This window comes from Mirounga angustirostris, unplaced genomic scaffold, assembly GCF_029215605.1.
Source record: "Mirounga angustirostris isolate CCGP_5_RB_7025 unplaced genomic scaffold, mMirAng1.0.hap1 SCAF_6, whole genome shotgun sequence".
NCBI lineage: Eukaryota > Metazoa > Chordata > Mammalia > Carnivora > Phocidae > Mirounga > Mirounga angustirostris.
The window spans coordinates 123,985,726-124,007,338 of NW_026991714.1; the positions used below are offsets into that span (position 1 = coordinate 123,985,726).

General features: G+C 44.7%; 1 protein-coding gene across 2 annotated transcripts in view; it reads right to left on the reverse strand.

Annotated features, from left to right (window-relative positions):
- The window catches only part of PIK3AP1 (phosphoinositide-3-kinase adaptor protein 1), a 113,615-nt gene extending 92,400 nt beyond the window's left edge, over positions 1–21,215 (reverse strand). The window contains exons 1-2 of one of the 2 annotated variants that reach the window (XM_045878527.3): positions 21,063–21,215; positions 11,820–12,236 (exon numbers count right to left, since the gene is read on the reverse strand). In XM_045878527.3, the coding sequence (XP_045734483.1) occupies positions 11,820–12,236; positions 21,063–21,075 (430 nt within the window). In that variant the 5' untranslated portion in view covers positions 21,076–21,215. Of the gene's footprint in view, positions 1–11,819; positions 12,237–13,674; positions 14,136–21,062 lie in introns of those variants that run through there. The other variant, XM_045878525.3, reaches the window with a different exon arrangement.
- Positions 21,216–21,613: the final 398 nt, after the last annotated feature.

The window sequence follows — 21,613 nt, forward strand, 5'->3', positions numbered from 1 at the left end:
AAAGCCATGGTTAACTGGGCTGTGTTATCATTAGGTAACCATATGCATAACTTTTTTTTTTTAGAGACAGGGAAAGAGGGAGAAGAGTGGGGAGGAGCAGAGGGAGAGGGAGAGAGAATCTTAAGCATGCCCCACACCCAGCAAAAGGCTCATTCTCACAACCCTGAGATCATGATCTGAACCAAAATCAAAAAACTTAACTGACAGAGCCACCCAAGCGGCCCACCATATGCATAACTTCTGCCACCATCCAACCTTTTCTTCTCTTTTTCAAGGTGGATGCTCAGGAAACTCACTCTTTCCTTAATTGATGCTATGAGGAACTATCAAAGGGGACCTTAGGATATCCCAGGTCCCCTTATTATTCAAAAGGAGCTCTCAGACTTCTGCCTCATAACACTGGACATACCTGGCATTAAGTAATTAATGGGACAAATGGTGATTCAATGGCCTTCTCCTTCTAGACACATAAACTTTGCAAGGGCAGGAATTAAGTTGACTTTTTCATCATGTCTTCTCAGGACCTTGCAGAGAGCCACCCCCATGGCAAGCACTCCATAAGCTCAATAAATATTTGTTGAATATAAACATAAATTAAGTTTCATCTCTGCCACTAACTGTGTAACATTGGTAAGTCCTCAAATTCCTCTGAGTCCCACTTTGTTCATTTTAAAGTACAGAGGTAGGGCCAGATCATCCCAGTTTCCTTTTCTAATGTTAATATTCCATATCTCCATCCTGTGGACTCATTGGCTCCCCTGCCCCTATTCTCCCATCAGAGACTCTGTGTTTCCAGAGTATGGACAAGTTATAACCACATGAACACCCTAGACCATGGAAGGGACTGGGGGGAAACAATGTTTAATGAAGGGTTTCTACAACCTCTGGGACACTGATTTCCAAGTGAATACAAAATAAAAATAAACACTTAGGCAGCCAAATGAGTGTACAATTCTTTCGGTATTAACATTTTTCCCAAAAAACTTCTAACACAAAAACACTTCACAATTACAACCAGAGACCTCTGGCTACACACCAAGGCTTTGAGAAATGATATTCAGAAAGTCCTAGAAAATGAAAGGGGTAATCTGTTTCAGAACAAACAGGTTGACTCCATCAGGAATGCTAAATCCGTATCCTGCAACAGAAATGTTTCCCCACATTTTACATGCTCAAAAAAAATGGGTCAGCAGCTAACATGAATATTTTCCAATCTGCTAGCTTTGATGGGTGTCTATCTTTCTGTAAGCCTTAACTACAACTATGGCCTCAAACATCAACTGTACATGTAAAAGGAAACTTATTTAGTCCAATTTTAAAATTAGAGCACTTTCATTTCATCATCAGCCTCCCCTCTATTTCCTGTGTTATCAGATGTTCAAGAGAGAGCCAGCAGGCTGTTTGTGAAACTGGCAACTTGGCAGACAAAATATGTATGTTCAACCAGCATTCTTTTAAATCAGAACCTGGTATGAGTCTAGACTTGTAAGAGTGATAGGGAAGATACACATATGCAGAAGGCATAAACCCAGAAGAAAAAGTACCAAGGAATTTCCAAAATGACTAAGCCAATTCTAGAGGTCTCTTTTGAACTCTACAGATGTCTTCACTTTAATGATCTCCTTTAAAGAAGACACACCCAATTTAATCTCTGCTACGAACAGACCTACCCATACCCCCCATGGAGCAAACAATTCCGACTGTTAGTTTTTATAACAGCATACTGATTCTTTTGTGGGGACAGGATGTCATACCTGGTACGTTTTTAAGTATGGACACAGTAAAAAAGATGTACTCTATTCAACCCTGTCTTGCTCTGAATCAGCTTAAAGTTTCTCTTTAGATACATCCTGACTACATGACACAAGACAAACCTGCTCCATGGAAATGGTTGATGATCCAAATGACACCAGCAGCATAGGACCCCTAAGAAGGATACTCATAAGAGGGATATCTTCCTCTCCTCCAATGGAAGCATTCAAAATGGGACCAAGAATAAGGAAAATGGACAACAATCCATGAATACACCCACACGTGTGGACATCCATCCAACCACCATCTACCGGGCACCTTGTGAGTGATAGGGAATTTGTATTCTATTTGTCATGCATAAAACATCAGCATAGTTTACCCTTTAGTGTAACACATAGTCTATGTTTCTTAAAAAACATAAACACAGTGAAAATAAAATAGCCTCCAAGTGTTTATCCCCCACAGAAAAGGCAATTTTGTCAATTACTGATTTTGTTCATTTCTCGGTATCTTGGAAAACCAATCAACCACTGTTTGCCTAAATTTTACCAAAATGGCTAAATTAGGAAGTCTTCCTCTCAAAAGTCCATATGACAAGCCTACTGTAGTTTCCGTAATTTCTCCAACGGGCAGATGACGAGTCATATAAAGCATAAATCATCCTATTTCCTTGGCCGTCTCAGACACACTCTCAGTCATGTGAATAGCAGTGGAAACTAAATTGAAAAGCTGTCAAAACATCCTGTAAAAATAGGGAAATTAACAGACCCATTTTGTCATGCATATTTGCCCCCCACTTCCCCTGCCCCATTATCTTCCTATAGACTCACATTCATAAGTCTACACGCAGACCATAATAAACAGTACGTGTAAAATGTTAAATCCGTGCATTCTTTCATTCCCACCCAGATAATGGCATCATGTTATATTCTCCTAAGACTAAACTTGGGGTAATGTCCATAAACCGGAAGCTTTTATGATGGCATTTAAGGTTCTGTTTAAAATTCTATTGTGAAGGAGAACTTGTTAGCTGAAATAAAACACTATACCTTGATGAAATTTTGAAAGTATCAGATTAAGACCCAGCAATGTGATGTAAGCCATGTTAAACCACACACAGTAGAACCACATGGAATTTCATTGGCTGTAAAAGTCTCAGATGAGTCAACTTACATTCCTCCCAGCTTTTTAAAAAGGACAAGAATGGATACAGAGTGACTTGCCCAAGGTGGCAAGAGCAGTTAGTGTTAGAGTCCGTGAAATATACACCCATATTCTCTTATTTCTTGTCATAAAGATTGTGGCACCCTAAGAAGACATCAATCCAAATTTGATTTGACAAGAGTAAAAATATGACTCAATGATAAGTAGCAGGCATTAGCCTGGACGGAGTGACTGAAGGTGCAGACATCAGAGCAATAAACAAACCAATACTCTATCGCTCCCCCTCACCCAGAAGATCAGTCCCATGAGGCTGCGAAAAACGCCAAGGAAAAAAAAAAAGAAAAACACCAAGGAATTTAACCTGAATTCAACCTACTTGGATTAGCTGGGGAAAAGCCCAACTCCTTCCTCTGGATCCTTGAAATCCCCACAACTCCATCATTTTTCTTTTAAGATTCCTAACTGAAAGTAAAATGTGAACATAGTAGAAAAAGAGAAACACCAGAGAAATGTCTAAAACAAAAAGTCCTCCATCCACCCAAAAGCAACTACTATCAAAAATGTCTTGTGTATCCTTCCAGGAAAAAAAAACCTCTCTATGCATATATTGGTATAAACATAACTTTTTAAAATTATATATCTATAAGCACCCTGGTTTGATTGTCTTCACTTAGGTAGCCAGGAGCTCAGTCTCACTGGTCCAGATGAGAAACTAGTCATTTCAAGGACAGAAATCCTATTGTTAATCAAAGCTAATCTTGTCTTTTTTTTTTTTTTTAAAGATTTTATTTATTTATTTGAGACAGAGAGAATGAGAGAGACAGAGAGCACATGAGAGGGGGGAGGGTCAGAGGGAGAAGCAGGCTCCCTGCCGAGCAGGGAGCCCGATGCGGGACTTGATCCAGGGACTCCAGGATCATGACCTGAGCCGAAGGCAGTCGCTTAACCAACTGAGCCACCCAGGCGCCCCAAAGCTAATCTTGTCTTAACTGACACTGAACTTCTGGAGCCTGGGAATACAGCTAAATAGCTAACAAAATATAGAAAGGGAAGAAAGGAAATAAAAAGATAAAGAGGTATTATATACAGGCCAGCACCTGTCAGACAGATGCTCATTCAATACTTTCTGAATGACTTACTGACCAAATATATGAATGAATGGAGAAACCAGGATAGGCATATTGTTAACACATGTGACAGTCAATGTATTAAATATTAATTGATAGGGACCCAATTCTCAAAAAAAGTGAGCACCCTTCTTGATCTACACTGTCCAATATGGTAGCCACTGGCCACAGGTGGCTATTGAACAACTGCAGTGTGTTCTCTAAGTGTAAACTATGCACCAGGTTTCAAAGACTTGGTATTAAAAAAAGATGTAAAATATCTCATTGATAATATTTATATTGATTATATGTTGAAGTGACAATATTTTAGATATACCGGCTTAAGTAAACCATATTATGAAAATTAACTCACTTGTTTCCTTTTCCTTTTTTTTTTTTTTTCTGCAGCTACAAGAAAACCTTAAATTCCACATCTGGCTCACATCAGAACTTTTTTGGACAGCTCTGCTCCAGAACGTAGGCAGGCACCCAGCAATGACTATGTCTGTCCTTTCCCTGCTCTATCCCAGCACAGGGCATTGGAAGCAGCAGATGCCCAATGAATACATACCAGATGAAAAGCTGGTTCTGGTATGTAGATAAGGCCATGAGTAGGCCTTAGACTGCATAGCAGGAGGCCCTTGTCCTGATCCTTTTATGGACAAACAGCTGTGTGACCTTGGACAAGTCACGGAAACTGCCTAGGCCTTGTTTTCCTCATCTTTAAAATGGGCATAAAAATAAGGTCTTCCTTACAGGAAAACTGCATGGACCAAATGAAAGAATATCTACAGAAAAGGGTAAAACATTTGTCAGGTTCCTCCTGAGTTCTAGTATTCTCTACTACCAACAGTTCCAGGAGAAGCAAGATGCAAAAAATACCGAAAGAACCGGGTAAGAAACTAACAAGTGAAATTCCTGTATCTACTATTTCCATCCCAGCGCGAGATAGAAAATTGAGACAAAGACTGGTGTAAAGGAGATTCTCCCAGGAATGGAAACTTGAACATTCATCACTCCCTCTTCACTGCATCTCACCAACCCACCACGGTGACAAAGGGACTTGCAGAAACCTTCCTCGAGGGGCCACAGAAAAGCTAATGAACTGGGAGGAGGCGGCCATCTCTGGGTGGCTGACGAAGCAGCAGGGGCGGCCAATTGCACTGCGCCACCTGGGGCTCACAGCTCTGTGGGAAAATTCATAATCCTGGGGGCCTCAGAGGCCTCAGGGGGAAAGTTCCACAGGCCCAAAAATCTATTTGCCCTTGTTAATTGTTTCGGGCGCAGCTAGGAGGGTGAACTTACCTTACGCTACATACAAGGCGGTCAAGGCACCTGGCAAGGGAAATCCAAAGGACCCTGGGAGAGGCTGTGGCTTTTTAATGAACAGCAGGATGGATTTCAGCTATCCGAGCCGGGCACCTTCTTCTCCAAATCAAAGATTATTGCAAAAAGGGAATAAAAATGTACTGAAGAAAGCCTCCTTCAGCAGGGGGCATTTAGGGAGCCTTCAGGAGCCAAATGCAGAGTGGTCAACCCACAGCAGAGAAAGCACAGATCCAAACGCCCACAGCCTTGAGGCAGGACAGCAGCTCAAAACTAGCCCATTTCAAGAGGCCAAAGGTCAGATTCTCCCCCTCAGCCTCTGCAGGGAACCACAGAAGCCCCAGAAGTGACTGACTTACCATCAGTTAGGCCACCGCACGAAGGAGAGCAAGGAGAGCGCAGTGACTTCCCCTTTGCTACAAGGGCCTGACCCTCCCCCCTTCTCTGAGGGCTGCTCCCTGTGACGTGGAAGCGAGTCATGCCGTGGCCAAACTCCAAGCCCCTGGGACCTCTGCCCCGTGACCCGCATCATCACAGCCCACAGGGCCTGAGCTGCTGCCTGCTCCTCAAAGCAGAAAGCCGAGGGACTGGGCACCAGGCAAGGAGCAGAGCCCCCAGAACACAGCTGTGCAGCAGAATCAACAGCAAGCCTTGTGGAAATTCACCTTCCTGGGACTAACCCCCTTGAGATTCTGGTTCAGTGGGCCTGGGGCGGGAGCCCACGCACCTACCCTTGAAACAAAGTGGTCTAGAAAACTCAGGGAAGCTTCCTCGTCCCTGATCCTGTTTCTTCCACGAGCTTTCTTCATTCCTCTTGTCTCCACGTGGAATACAAGGGCAGTGAGTGGAGACTTAGGAGAAAGCAAGGCAACGTGGAGATCATTCTAGAGTCTGAAGGCCCTCAGTTCCAAAGAGAGCTGCTCCCGTCTTTGTGCAAGTCATTTACACTCTCTGAAACTTAGTTTTCTTGTCTGAGGAATGGCAATAAAGCCATCTACCCACATAGGGTCGTGGGGGTAATAAACACACATAAAATGTCCACTGCATTACTCTTAATGGCCAAAAAGCATTCATGTTATTTTTAGCTCTTTCTGTGAGGGCAATTCTCCACATGAATATGTCTGCAAGAAAAACTGTACATGTAAATAATTGGCTTAGTCAGGCATAAAGGGAAGGAAAAAAATTAAATTACGACAACAAAAAACTGTAGTAAGAGGGGCCATGGCTGGATTCAGGTTATAGGGAGATGGTAGAAAGATGCACAGAGCAGTGATGCCACCCTGTCTCCAGGAGCTCTGCAGAGATAAGACTGGGGAAATCCACAGATTCACAAAGATTTAGGCACAAAGCTGCAGAAAGATATACTGCAACATTATTTATAAGAAGGGAAAATTGGCAATAACCTATAGGTATTTTTTTAAACATTATGATGAACATATGTTACTTCATTTCAGAAAAAAAAATGTTCCTTTTTAAATTTAGGAAAAGATTTTGGAATCCATTTGATGAGTTGAAAGCATTTTTAAATATCTAACTCTCTTTCTTCTAAACTCCAGTATAATATTCAGATTAGAACATTCACATTAACAAAGGAAGGCCAGACATGGGCATATCCCTCTAAATGTTCCCCATGGGAACAAAAGGCAAAATACACTATAATTTTGGGTACCATCGGAACTTCTGAAGTACAAGGAGCATGGGGAAGGATAGAGGGAGGCAAAGGGAAAACAATGCATATAAAGAAGCAGGTGAGGGGCACCTGGGTGGCTCAGTCGGTTGGGCATCTGCCTTCGGCTCAGGTCATAATCCCGGGGTCCTGGGATTGAGCCCCGCATTGGGCTCCCTGCTCCGCGGGAAGCCTGCTTCTCCCTCTCCCACTCCCCCTGCTTGTATTCCCTCTCTCACTGTGTCTCTGTCAAATAAATAAATAAAAAATCTTAAAAAAAGAAAAAGCAGGTGAGCTCTCCAGTGTAATACTGAATAATAGTAGAAGAATTAGGTTTAATGCTTCACTTCCCCCTACACACACACACACACACACACACACAAAATGATGAGAACTTTGGAAATAAAACTCAGCATCACCTAACAAGTCCTTTCCCACACACACTAACAATCTATTTTTGTATTCCAGGGAGATTTGCAGCAAAGAATGCAGCTCCAGTAAAAAGAGGAAATAATTTCTATGCTGTACCTGGGTTTTTCTCACTTCCTTATTTTAAAATAATCACCCAACAAATAAAAAAAAAAAAATCCAGAACAATAGTACAGTGTTCTATACACTGAGTATATATCACCGTAGACATTTTGGAACTAAACAATCAATTCAAGTGTTCGGAGTAATTTGCCATCTTCTTGGAAAACTTATAATGATATATTACAGTGCTGGGGGTTGGAAGAAACCTTCCAAATCATGTGGTCCAACCCCATCATTTTACAGATGAAGATCTTGGGAAGCAAGCTGCCTGCTCCAACACACTAAAGACTCTAATTAAAACATCTGCTCCATTTTAAGGTAGCTGACAAATTTGGAGAGGGGGTGGGAAATAAAATAAAACCTCCAAAACACTTTTTAGTGGAAGAGTAATTCATTATCAAATGAAGCAGCAGTAAGGATTGTGATGGAAGTATAACCCTACTCTAATGTCAGGACCATTTACTTCTGGAAAACTGAGATTAAAAGTTGCCAGAGCTCACACATCGAATCTGTGAGTAGAGGCAGGGAAGAGAACTCAGGAACCCAGCCCTAAAGTCTGTTGGCCTAAGCACCAAACACTGGCCTAATTTTATACCTAAACTGACAGGTATCCAGGAGTCACTCTGATGTGATGGTGCCTCTACTTCCAGAAAAATGGAGACTGGAGAAAATGGTCCACACACTACAGAGAGACATGACCACTGACCTGGCAAAGGAAGGGGGGCTGAGACCCTTGCTCACATACTCAATGGACCCTTGATCAGCAGCGTCAGCATCACCTGGGAACTTGTTAGAAATGTGGAATCTTGGGCGCCTGGGTGACTCAGTGGGTTAAGAGTCTGTCTTCAGCTCAGGTCATGATCCCAGGGTCCTGGGATCGAGTCCCGCATCGGGCTCCCTGTTCAGCGGGAAGTCTGCTTCTCCCTCTGCCCCTCCCCCCTGCTCATGATCTCTCTCTCACACTCTCCCTCTCTCAAATAAATAAATAAAATTAAAAAAAAAAAAAGAAATGCTGAATCTTGGGCCCCACCCAGATCTACGGAGTCAGAATGTGCATATACTGACAAGATCCCCACGTCCTCCTGAACATAGGAAAGTTTGAGAATCGCTTGTTTAGATAATGTAGCAGCAAAAGAAGTATAATAGACTATCTATAACCCCATTTACTTTAAGTTTCTGGAATAATTACCTTATTACCAGCTCTGCTCTCTAAAGCTTTTGATCTTTAAGCTTTAAGTTTTAAATGTTCTAAAATTTAGCCTAAATTTCAAATGGTCTCAGTGAATATCTTATCGAGTAGTCATGTTTTTTCAAAAGGTACCTCAATGTTAAGAAAAAATACATATATACAAATATGCTGAGAGCTTAACCATTTTTAAAGATTACATAGATTACAACTTGAGGTCTTCTTTTCCTGCTACTTTCTGCTGAGGTCATAGTAGGAACATGACCAATATTTCTTCAGGGGAAAGTTAGAAACCCCAGGGAGACCTGGTGAAGGAGGAAGACTAGATTCACAATAGAAATGTGTTCCTGGGGGCGCCTGGCTGGGTGGCTTAGTCTGTTAAGTGTTTGACTCTTGATTTCAGCTCAGGTCATGATCTCAGGGTTGTGGGATCGAGCCCCGTGTCAGGCTCTGCGCTCAGTGCGGAGTCTGCTTGGGATTCTCTCTCTCCTTCTCCCTCTGCGCCACACCCCCCACCAAATAAATAAATAAAATCTTAAAAAAAAAAAAAGAAAGAAGAAATGTGTTCTTGGTGAAAAAGAGGAATTTAATGTAAGGGAATTTTATGGTCAAGAGGCTGTGAAGGTCACATGGTCCAGCCACAGCTCCAAAGCTGAATCCCTTTAGGCCACATCAACAGTCTCCACTCACATATTTCCAGAGTTGTGGAACTCACCACCTCCAAAGGCAATCTGTTCCATCTTTGCACGCTCTGTTAGAAAGGTTTCCTGAAATTTGTCTCCTTATAACTTTCAACAACCCTACAATCAGTAACCCCATAATTATTGTCCCTACCATTAATTCAACCCTGTTATCAATTTTCCATTACATTTCCCACTGGGATTTTCTTTCTTAACACAGAAAGTCAAAGATACAAGTCTCATGTATTTATGTATTTATTTCAATGAGACTAGGGCATGTTGTATTAGTGGGGTGTATGACAATTTTATTTTTTGCTTTTATTTGAGGCACCTTAGGAAAACCTCATGTGTACAAGGAAAGTATTAAGATAAATTATCACAAGTTATAGACAATATAACTAAGGGTATAATCATATCAAAAACCTAGTTTGGGATAGTACTGTTCTTAAACATTGTTTTAACCCTAAGCTTCCTGGGAGTCAAAGCAGGTATGAAATGGTGAAAAGAAGGTGATGCTTCGGAAATGTTTGAGACTCTCTGACCTTGGGGAATCATAGGTTATCAACCCTGGATAGTGTCTTAGATCAAGTCTTATTCTGGCCTCTTACAGAGAAGGAAACGGAAACCCAAAGAGGTAAGTGACTTGCCCAATACCGGGCACCTAATTAGCACCATGGAGTGTACCTACCCCTGGTCAATGCTCTGTTTGGCATACTGCCAGACTCTGAGTCTGGAGTTTGTTAAGGAAGTTTGCCCAGCATACAAACCGGAGATACAGCACCACATTACTGGGCCGACCAAGGGCAATGGCTATGGGTACCTGAAAAGCAAACCTAAGCCATCCTGGCTCACACAGACCCCTCAAGTCCCAAAGTCCGTAAGTCTAACACCAGATAAGAAAGTTATATTGGCGCCGTAAGCCATCCTTCTTCCTTCTCTTTTCTAGAACTCCATTTGTCCCTACCAACCCATTCATTCTGAACTGCAGAGTTTCCACTAAGAAGCTTATTTTAATCTCCCATTAAAATAATCTCTTTCTGATGACAGGTTATTTGTTCTCAGAACAGAAACACCACCGTGAAACACTTCATTCTTTTGGAAACCCTTGAAGCTAAAGGCTCATAGCATATGGAGCCAGAGTCCTTAGTAAAAAGTAAATGATTATTGATCGATTTACCCAGGCATCTAAACACTGGGCTCACTGAAACAATACTAAAAGAATCCCTTCTATCATGTATTTTTTTTTAATACCACCACTGGAATCACAGACCTGTTCCCCTGAAACAAATAATACATTATATATTAATTTAAAAAAATTTTTAAAAAATAACACCACTGGAATATTTTAAAGAACAATCTGTCAGATCATGCAGCATAAGATGCCAGCACGTGACAATATATGCATGGAGCCCTGAATGACGGGCTGGTGGGTCACAGGGGCCTGCCCATGAGATCATAATGGACCACAGCAGGGACATAAGCCCATCCGCAGACATAACTACTTGTGTTTCAGTTCTTTGTAAGTTTAGGCAGATCAAAACTCCCTCAAAGCAATGAAGAGCAATCATGCAGGATCGGATTATGTGCTTTTTCTATCACTGTGTTCTTCTGAAGTAAAGAAAAGCAAACCCTAGAAGAATCTCTTATCCAGGTGACACATCTTTTATATTAACACTAGTCATTTATATCACAAATTAGCCAGGATCCCACTATGTTAAGAAATCTGGTCATATTTATTGGTTTAGAGCAGCCTATTGCTGGATAAAAGAATCGAGGAAGCTACATCAGCTTTTTAAGCTCAGTGGGAATTAGTGAATTCTTGATTCAGTTCATCAGATGAGATGGGGTGGATGAGCCCAATTAAGGCCCGAGTCCCAGCAGGGATAATTGAGCACCGTTAAATCAACCCATAACTGTCCAGGCTTCTTGGCTGGCATCAGGTATGTAAGATTTCAAATGGCGAGAGAACAGTGATAAACACAGAGCCCACTCATAGCCCACAGTGAGGCAAAAATAGAAAGCAAAAGAGGAAGAAGAGCTGTGACATGCCTCCATCCCAGAACGCATCTTCCGCTACTGTTCATCAGAGTGTATGTCACACTTCCTGGGGCCACTGAAGTCAGGAGCCCTGGCAGAGGGGACCAGAATCTTCCCACTTTAAAAGGAGAAACAGGGCAAAAGACAGAAGCTCGGCTACTGGGAAATAGAGAAGAGGGGTATTTCTCTATAAACATGTTGTCCAAAGTGACACATTTTTCCACAAAAATCTTAAGGGCCCTGATGATAAAATGGAAGCGGCTCACAGGTTTGAAAGCCGCCTCACCTGAAACACTTGTGGCCTGGATGAGTCTTTTTTTTTTTTTTTTTTTTTAGGGCTTGCTTATCTTTCCTTGAGAAGACACCCTTACCTTCGGAAATGGCCTTCTTCACCGCTGCCACGTAAGTCTCGGGCTCGTCGTCACAGGTGAGCTCCTGCCAGTGCACCCAGTCCGGAAAGTAGTCCAGGAACTCCGGGCCGTCCTGCACCCCGCAGAGCAGGCGCACCACGCGCTGGGGAGGGTGGAAGGCTCTCTGCAGCAGGGGCAGCAGGGCCGGCTGGCAGAAGCACTGCACCAGCTCGGCAGACAGCAGCACGACGACGCAGCGGGAGCTCAGGAAGAAGTTCAGGTCCTTGGCCGAGAAGGAGGCGTCTGGGCTCAGCCTGTAAGTCAGCGTCTTCTGGCTCCGCACCTGCCGACTGGACAGAAAGAGGTCCTGGAGGTACTGGCACCACTCCTTGGCATCCGGGCCGTAGACGATGAGGATGTCGCATCTTCCAACCGCCCCTGAGCAAGAACAAGGCAGAGAAGCAGCATGTTAACACACCTGCTCCTTCTGGGGCTCACACGACCTGCACGACAAACCATCCAGACGGGGGTCCTGGCCCCCACCATCTTGACAGAGCTGTCAAACCCTTCCCCTGCTTCCAGGCTCTGGTCCAGCCATACCTGTCTCCCTGCCTCTGCCCCAAGATGCCATGCCATTTCAGAACTTTACATAAGCTGTCACTTCTGCTGGCATGCTCTTCCACCCACAGCTGACGCCGGGTAAGATGATGATGATGATGATGATGATGACAGCAACAGCAAGCACCTTATATAGAGCTTACTATGTTCCAGATGCTCTTCCAAGCACACTGCCTAGTAAGCCCATTTAATCGTTGCAGCAACCTGATAAGGTGGAGAATACTATTAGCCCCGTTTGAAAGACGAGAAAATGGAGGTTTGGCAGGGTACATAATTTACCCGTGGTGACAGAGTCAGAATCTGAACTCAGACACTTTGGCCCCAGAACCTGGCTCTTTCCCAAATACAGTGATTATAAGCACAGGTACTGAATCAGGTGGCCAGAGTTAGCATCTTGGCTCTGTGAATTATTAGCTGTGTAACCTTAGGCAAGTTACTTAAATATTCTAAACCTCAGTTTACTCATCAGGAAATGGAAATATAATGGCAGTATTTATCAGTGTTTTGTGAGCATTACATTAGATATTTCAGGGGCGCCTGGGTGGCTCAGTCGTTAAGCGTCTGCCTTTGGCTCAGGTCATGATCCCAGGGTCCTGGGATCGAGCCCCACATCGGGCTCCCTGCTCGGCGGGAAGCCTGCTTCTCCCTCTCCCACTCCTCCTGCTTGTGTTCCCTCTCACTGTCTTTCTCTGTCAAATAAATAAATAAAGTCTTTAAAAAAAAATTAGATATTTCATATAACGTGCTAAGCACAGCGCTTGGCATGTGGTAAGCTCTCAGTAATTGGTAGCTGGAGTCCTCATCCACACAGTAAGAGAAACAATGCATGAATGTTAGCAGCAGCTGTGGGTGACTTAATACTTTGATCTCCGTAATACCATTGGGAGGGTGTCCCTCACCTCACCTGTGCTGGGACATAGGCTTTCTTCTTCTTCTCATAAAGCATAAGTGCCAGAAACAGTACAAAGCCTCAGAGAAGCAGTAAGTTAAAAAGAGCTTTGGGGGATCACTTGGCCCAAACTCCTCATTTACAGATAAAAGAAACATTTCATCTGGGAAGATGAAGGGACTCAAATTCACACTCAGCAAACTAGTCACTAAGCCGGGACTGAACTTCAGGCTCGTCCCCTGGTCCCCTGTGCAGTCCCCCCACCAGTCCACCTGCTACCTCCCATCAGGGATTCGGTCAAGAATCTTACGAGTAATAAAGCATATCTTCCAATTATCAAAATTCAAAGAAGCTTGGCTCTTAACACACCTGTTACTACTGTTAGAGGAGGCTTCATCTCCCACCAGCTCAACAAACTGTCCTTCGTGCCTTGGAAGGGGTGAGCGCAGAGGAGTCTCCACACGTCGGCACAATACAATAGGGATCCTTCTTCCCACTCAAAGAAGGAAGCTGCTCAAGTCTGGTGAAGCTTGGGAATCATGAAAGTTGTGGATTGTCACAATTAAACACCACCCCTGGACCACATTTCACTGAGTAGTTCCTAGCAAAAAGGTTGGAGGCAGGACTGGGGGTCAAGACCTGAGGCTGTAAACTCTGAAAACATCATGGGAGGACTCCCCCTTCCTATCCCATCTTCCACCATATTCAAAGTAAAAACAATGACATATAATATGTAAACCCAACACAGTTCTGATTTCCCCAGGGATAATATTACCAAATTTTTAAAAATAGCAAATAAAAAAAAGTTTGGAGTTTCTTTTTGGAGTCTCTGTTTTGCTGGAGCCCTAATCCAGGGCTAATATAAAACCCAACAGGCTCTCAGTAGGAGCACATTGAACAGCCAGGGAGTACTTTAGAAGGGGAGGTGTGCAAATTTTAAAAGAAATCAGTTTTAGAAGGTAATATGGGGTGGGGGGGAGGCAATCAGCAATTCTGATGATACCACGGCCTTCGTGGCTCTGCAGAAAACTCAATTCTGAGCATGGTCTAGTTCAACTGTGACTAAAACAGTCCATTTTAGGCTGCTTACACTGGTCCCAAAGTTTAAGCAGATTAAAGGCAAAATTTTAATGTATGGAAGGCAGTGTTGCAGCCTTCCATAAAATAAAATCTTTGCTGATCTCCGCGCCGCGCCCCTCGCCCCCATGTAACAGTTCTTTGTACTTCAATGGAGAAATAATTTCAGGACTATGGAAGGAACAAGATTGGCCAAGCAACACAACTATGGAGCTCATACTGAGAAAAGTAGAGTTAAGGCATCAGAATATGTTTACCTTCTTTCTGCCCCTCTTTTCTACATAGTTGGTTTATCCTTAGAGGTGAATGTTCTTCTAAATGTAAAGTGTTAATGCACATGAGTGTGCATGAGCTTGGCCCACCAGGTAGGCAATGTACAAGACTTTTATAGTGCATTATAATAGTAAGGGTGTAATGTTAGCAATCTGTGCTTAGAATTCAGTTAAAAGTGCAAAAGTAAAAAGCAGTAGCCACCAACACTCCCTACCTATATCAACAAATATACTAGCAAATAACATGTCAACAATTTTTACAAATGGGCTGGAAGGAGAATAAGATCTCAGAGAAGGCTGGCTGTGGTCCCACACATTAGTGATGAAGCCATTGGGGATATTTTCTTTCTTTTCTTTTTTTTTTAAAGATTTTATTTATTTATTTGACAGAGAGAGATAGCGAGAGCAGGAACACAAGCAGGGGGAGTGGGAGAGGGAGAAGCAGGCTTCCCGCGGAGCAGGGAGCCCAATGTGGGGCTCGATCCCAGGACCCTGGGATCATGACCTGAGCTGAAGGCAGACACTTAACGACTGAGCCACCCAGGCGCCCCGGGGATGTTTTCAATAGATGGTAAAGAAATAAGGAAGAGAGAAGAGTATTTCCAAGAGCATAGTAAGTACTCTTAAGAAAGCAGCTCAGATCTTGGAACAATGACTGACTTAGCAGGAAAGCAGCAACTTTAGAATGCCCTGATATGTGGCCGTGAGCGATGTATACCACTTTTATGAGGAGACAGTGACCCAAAGCAAAGCAAACCAACAATTTCAAATGACAAGTTCCAGGGTCACTGAGGGAGTGAGTATTCATTTCACCCTGGATCCTGCCTCAACACGACCTATTCTTCTGTTAACAGCACCATACAACATCCGCTGGGCATTAAAGACCTCTAGCCATCAAAGAGAGTGCAAATTATTAATAATGAGGGAAACTGGGTGTGGAATATATGAGAACTCTAATATCTTCAGTTTTTCAATAAATCTAAAACTTCTAAAATAAAAACTTTAAAATACAATTTAAATTAAAAAAAACACTTAAAGGGTTAGCCTCTTCTGTATGGAAAACATTGAAAACGTCTCATTCCTGGGGTTCTGGTGTTAAATTTGACACCCGCCCCCCAACTCCTTTGAGCAAAAGTACTTGAAAACAAAGTGGTTAGTGCCTCAAGACTCATTAATATGACAACCTACTTGGTCACCCACTTGTGGTGTGACTTGAGACCAGTATACTAAGTCTAAGCAACTTTTGCCTCAATGTAAATGAGGACAATGAAATCTATCACCTTCTTGAATTTTGCTCCACTGCTGAAACTGAAAGCTGGGGAAATTCTAAAAAAAGTTCCAAAGTGGAAGTTAAAGTTCCTCCATGATATGCTGAATAACACAGGACCAAACACTTTGTCAGCAACCCTCTCTTGTGTGGGTTGCTGTTTTGTTAACGATAAATCCCTGCCTGTAACTGTAGGTCATTTCCTCACATGTGCCAAATCAATTCTCCCAGTTTGTTTATTAAGAAAAATGAAATCTATGATCTCACTGATATGTGGAATTTAAGAAACAAAACAGAGGATCATAGGGGAAAAGAGGAAAAAATAAAACAAGACGAAACCAGAGAGAGAGACAAACCATAAGAGACTCTTAACTATAAGAAACAAACTGAGGGTTGCTGGAGGGGAGGCGGGTGGCGGAGGGGGTATGTGGGTGATGGACATTAAGGAGGACACGTGATGTAATGAGCACTGGGTATATATGAGACTGATGAATCACAGACGTGTACCTCTGAAACCAATAATACATTATATGTTAATTAATTGAATTTAAATTTTAAAAATTAAAAAAAAAAAAAGAAAAGAAAAATGAAATCCATGCGGGCACCTGGGTGGCTCAGTCCATTAAGCATCTGCCTTCTGCTCAGGTCATGATCCCAGGGTCCTGAGATGGAGCCCTGAGTCTGGCTCCCTGCTCAGTGGGGAGTCTGCTTCTCCCTCTCCCTCTGCCCCTACCCCCTGCTCAGGCTCTCTCTCGTTCTCTCTCTCAAATAAATAAATAAATGAAATCTTTTAAAAAAGAAAAAGAAAAGTGAAATCCATGAACCAACAGGCATCCATAAATCCTAAACAGAAATGAGAATGGGCCTTTGTCCTTGTAGAGCTTAAAGAACAGACTGGGCTATAGGTGAAAGCAATGGGTAACAGCGGGGGGGCGGGGGCGCTGGTGGCAACAGGGAGTGACGGTGGTGGTTAAGAAAGACAGTGACTGAAAAAAAGCTTCCTTAGAAAGATTCAGAATCCATCTGAGAAAAGAATAGGGAGGTGGGGCGCCTGGGTGGCTCAGTTGGTTAAGCGACTGCCTTCAGCTCAGATCATGATCCTGGAGTCCACTGGATCGAGTCCCGCATCGGGCTCCCTGCTCGGCAGGGAGTCTGCTTCTCCCTCTGACCCTCCCCCCTCTCATGTGCCCTCTCTCATTCTCTCTCTCTCAAATAAATAAATAAAATCTTAAAAAAAAAAAAAAAAAAGAATAGGGAGGAAGTGGCAGGCAGCTTTTCAAACCACCCCCAGCCCAGATCATTTCTTTAGTCTGCAGGTGACTCTGGTTCCCCATCCATCTGCCCTGAGCACCCTACTGAAGAGGGATGTGCACTAGGGGAAGGTGACTAGGATAGGGAGGGGTCTAGTAATGACTCACATAAGGACTTCCAGACTCTGAAGTTTTCAAGTTTAGAAACTTGACAGGAGTATTGAGGGACCTCAAGAATCAGATGTGAGTTCAGATCACAAAACATTAAATGTACCTTCAAACCCTATTATCCTCTAAGTCTAGGGATGGGTAGAAAAATCTGGAGATAAGAGAAACCTTGGAGAAAAAGGGCAAGAAAAGGTATGCAAGCTTTCTTCAAAGATCTGAAGGCTGACACATGGAAGAAAGGATTGTGGTGGTTCACCCAGCCCCAGACGCAATCACTTGGGGAAGTCACTTATGGTTTCTTTGTCTCCTTTCTCTCATGTGTAAATGCAAGAGATACCATCAGGAACCTAGAGAATATTCCAGGGTAGGCTGATTCCATTTCATTTTATCTTGCTTGCCATGCTCTTTCAAAAACAGGGAGCCAAGATTCTCCTTGATTTCAATAAGAAAAGATGTCTTTCAAAAAAATAAAATCTGAATGCTTATCCTTCAGCAAAATGAAATTTTAAAAGACCACATAATTCAGCCTTAAAAAGGAATGAAGTGCTGACATATACTACAACTTGGGTAAACTTTGAAAATGCTATGTTATATGAAAGAAAACACTGAAGACCACATACTATATGATCCCATTCACATGGAAGTCCTGAGTAGGGAAATCTACAGACACAGATGCAAAATTCAGGACTGGGCAGGAGGAGGGAATAAGAGGGTGAAAGCCAAAGCATACAGTTTCTTTCTCTTTCTTTAAAAGAAATTTCTATTTCATAAATGTATACCCCCTTCACTCATTTCTCAAAATGAGTTTCTTTTTGAGGTAATGAAAATGTTCTAAAATGGACCATGGTGGGGTCTGCACCTATCTGTGAAGATACTAAAAAAACAATGAATGTATACTTTTTGGTTTTGTTTTGTTTTTAACTGTATACTTTAAGTGGGCAAAGTGTATGGTATGTGAATTATATCTGAATAAAACTGTTTAAAATAAGAAAAAGGAGGAGGAGGGGGAAGGGAGGCAGAGGGAGGAAGAGGTTGAGAAGCAGAAGATCACATGGAAGGATGACCTAGGTGACTCCACACCCTCTCATATCTTGTCAAGAGGTATTCTCACTGCCACCATGGGTCCTTGCACCTCCAGACCTCAGAGGGCCTCAGGGACTTCAGAGGCCCAGCTCCCACTTGCAGGACCTAAAGCGGTATCTCGCCACAGCGCATGCTGACAGCAGGAGGGTGTGACAGCCCTAACCATTATAGACATCGGCAGAAGCCACTACAGAGCCCATAAATAGCCCCAGTTTGGCCACTGTGCTCGAGTCCCCATCTGAATGGAAGCACACTCTTCTAGCCCCTTCCGCCATGCCCTACTGGAAGACACACACAGGACACTGGACGAGGGTGGTTTTCTCTGTCTCCTCTGTCCAAAGGCTCTCCCAGTTTGCTGTTTCTTGCACTTGACAGCCAGAGCCTGTTCTCAGCCATGGAAAGACGTGGGAGCTTCACCAACCTCATCTCCTACTTCCCCCCAATCACCCACCTACTCTACCACCTGCTCCCTGATCCTTAAATATACCATATATACCCATTTACTGTTCCTCTGAATGGAGCACTGTTCCCCCCACATAACCTTTCAGATCTTCACTCAAATGTTCCTTTCTCCATGAGGCCTAATCTGGCCACCTTCTTTAAATTTATAAACCCAGGGCGCCTGGGTGGCTCAGCTGGTTAAGCATCTGCCTTCAGCTCAGGTCATGATCCCAGGGTCCTGGGATCGAGTCTTGCATTGGGCTCCCTGCTCAGCGGGAAGCCTGCTTCTCCCTCTGCCCCTCCCCTCGACTCGTGCTTGCTCTCTCTCTCTCTCTCTCTCTCTCGTAAAAATAAACAAATAAAATCTTAAAAAAAAAAAAAATTGTAAACCCAACCCCCTCTACCGCCTCTACTGCTTTCCCAATGCACTTATCATATTGTGAATTTCCTTATCAAGCATATTGCCTGCCCTCCCCCATATTCCATAAACTCCATGGGTAAGTAGCTTATGTCTGTTTTGATTGCTGAATATACACCTGACACCTAGAACAGTGCCTAGAAACAGTAGGCATGCAATAAATATTTGCTGAATGAATTTCCTCTACATAACTCTGCTTCAGCTTTTGAACGGAACATGTGGACTATAAGCCTACTCTTACCACAATACAGCTTCTTCTCACCTCCAGAGCCCCACTTGAGAGCCACAAGGCTAAAACTAGCTACTTTCCCATTCCCTTTAAAGAATGAGCCTGTATTACCAAAGCTAATAGAACTCTTACCATTGACCTTCTCCACACCCCACCCCTCACCCCCCACCCCCAACAACCCTCTCACCCCCAACAACCCCCCAACCCCCGCACACTGCCCCATAGACCTCAGGGGATATGGGGACAGTTGGCTCTTCATTCTAGGATCTGCCCACATCCTTCAAGAACACTATCTTCTACTGGCTAACTAGATTTTAGTTTTCAAGAGACGTTTACATCCTGTTTATACATGTTATCTCTGCTAAAACATCAGAAAATGGGTGAGGAAAATACAAGTAAACCCACTTGCAAATACAGTAACTCTAATTTTCTCACCTAGTAATTCTCTGTTTACTTATCGCTTTTTTTTTTTCTTTTAAGATTTTATTTATTTGACAGAGAGAGACACAGCGAGAGAGGGAACACAAGCAGGGGGAGTGGAAGAGGGAGAAGCAGGCTTCCTGAGGAGCAGGGAGCCCGATGTGGGGTGGGGCTTGATCCCAGGACCCTGGGATCATGACCTGAGCTGAAGGCAGACACTTAACGACTGAGCCACCCAGGCGCCCCTACTTATCGCTTTCTTGCACAAGACTGTAAACTCCCTAAGAGCAGAGACCAGGTTGTCCTGGTCACCACTGAGAACACATGTATGTGCACAATAACTATCACAGTGCATAGTAAGTGCTCCTTAGTTGTCTCTATTACCATCATTATTACGTGGTTTGTCCTGGATCTTAGCGAGTGAGTAACTTTGGCAAGTGTACACACCCATGAACCAGAGAAGAATCCAAGACAAATCAAGAACCCAGGACTCCTCGTACCTTTCGATGGGTAGATTACCCAGTGGCCTTCACTTTTCCCCACTCCCCAAAGTTCTGCAAAAGACGTAAGAAAACTAAAGCTAACGGAATGGTGTTCCTAGATTTCTATCGAAATTCTAGATGAAAAACAAAGCCTAGGATGGGTAGAGGAAGGGGGCTTGCGAAGGTGGCCCAAGGGCCGCCCGCGATCACCCGGCGCCCACCAGGGACTGCCTGAGCGCCCCCTATTGGTCCAATGGGGCCCTAAGAGAAGCATTTCCCAGAAGCCGACGAGTCGGCGCTCCGCCTTGTTTCCACGGGACCCCGGTTCAGAGTTGGAAGAACAGGGGAAAGGACCCTCAGAAGCAACTAGAGCCAGTCGGAGAGAGGAAAGGAGACTTAGAAGACGAGGGACAGGGGAGGTGCAGGCGGGGGCAGAAGAGAATCGCGCGACAGGCTGGGAAGGGGGGCGTGGGAAAACTGGGGCGGGAGGTTTGCGCCGGGGAAGCGGGAAAGCGGGAAAGCACAGAAAGCGCACAGATCCCGCGCGGAAGACGCAGAGCCGGGAGCGGGCGAGCGCTCGGACGGCTGCGGTGGGCGAAGGGCGAGCCAGCGGGGAGGCTCGGGAGAGGGGCCCGGGCCCGCCTACGCACCTGAGGCTGCCATGGCGCGGGGCGCAGCTCACCTGCCCGCTCGCTGCGTGCGCGGGGCCGGGCCCGGCGGCGTCCCGGGGCGCGGGGCGGCAGCGGCGCCGGGCTCCGCGCAGCACCAGCCGCTGCTCTGGCGCTTCCTCCCGACCGGCTGCGAGGACTGGCCGCGGGGGCGTGTCCACAGGACCCGCCCCGCCTGCGGGGCACGGCCCGCGGCACCTGCACCCGCGGCCGTTGGGGAGGGGAAGTGAGAACCCCCATCGCGGCCGAGCCGCCGGCCAGCTCCCCGCACGGCCCCCGCTGCTCTGTCGCCAGGAGGCAGGGGGCGTCGCGCCACGTGCGCCCCACCCCCGGCGAAACCAGCCTGACTGGCCACCAAAGGGCAGCCCTAGGCGGAGGGGATGGGGAAGGAGGGAGAAGGTGGAGCTGCCCGACCTCTATGACCTGGGGTGGGGGGTGTATCTGAGCACAGCTGGCCAAGCCATCTCCCCCTCCCCTGGGGCTTTCTCCCTGAGCCGCCACCCGGGCAGGAAAGGGGAGGGGGCAGGAAGGGG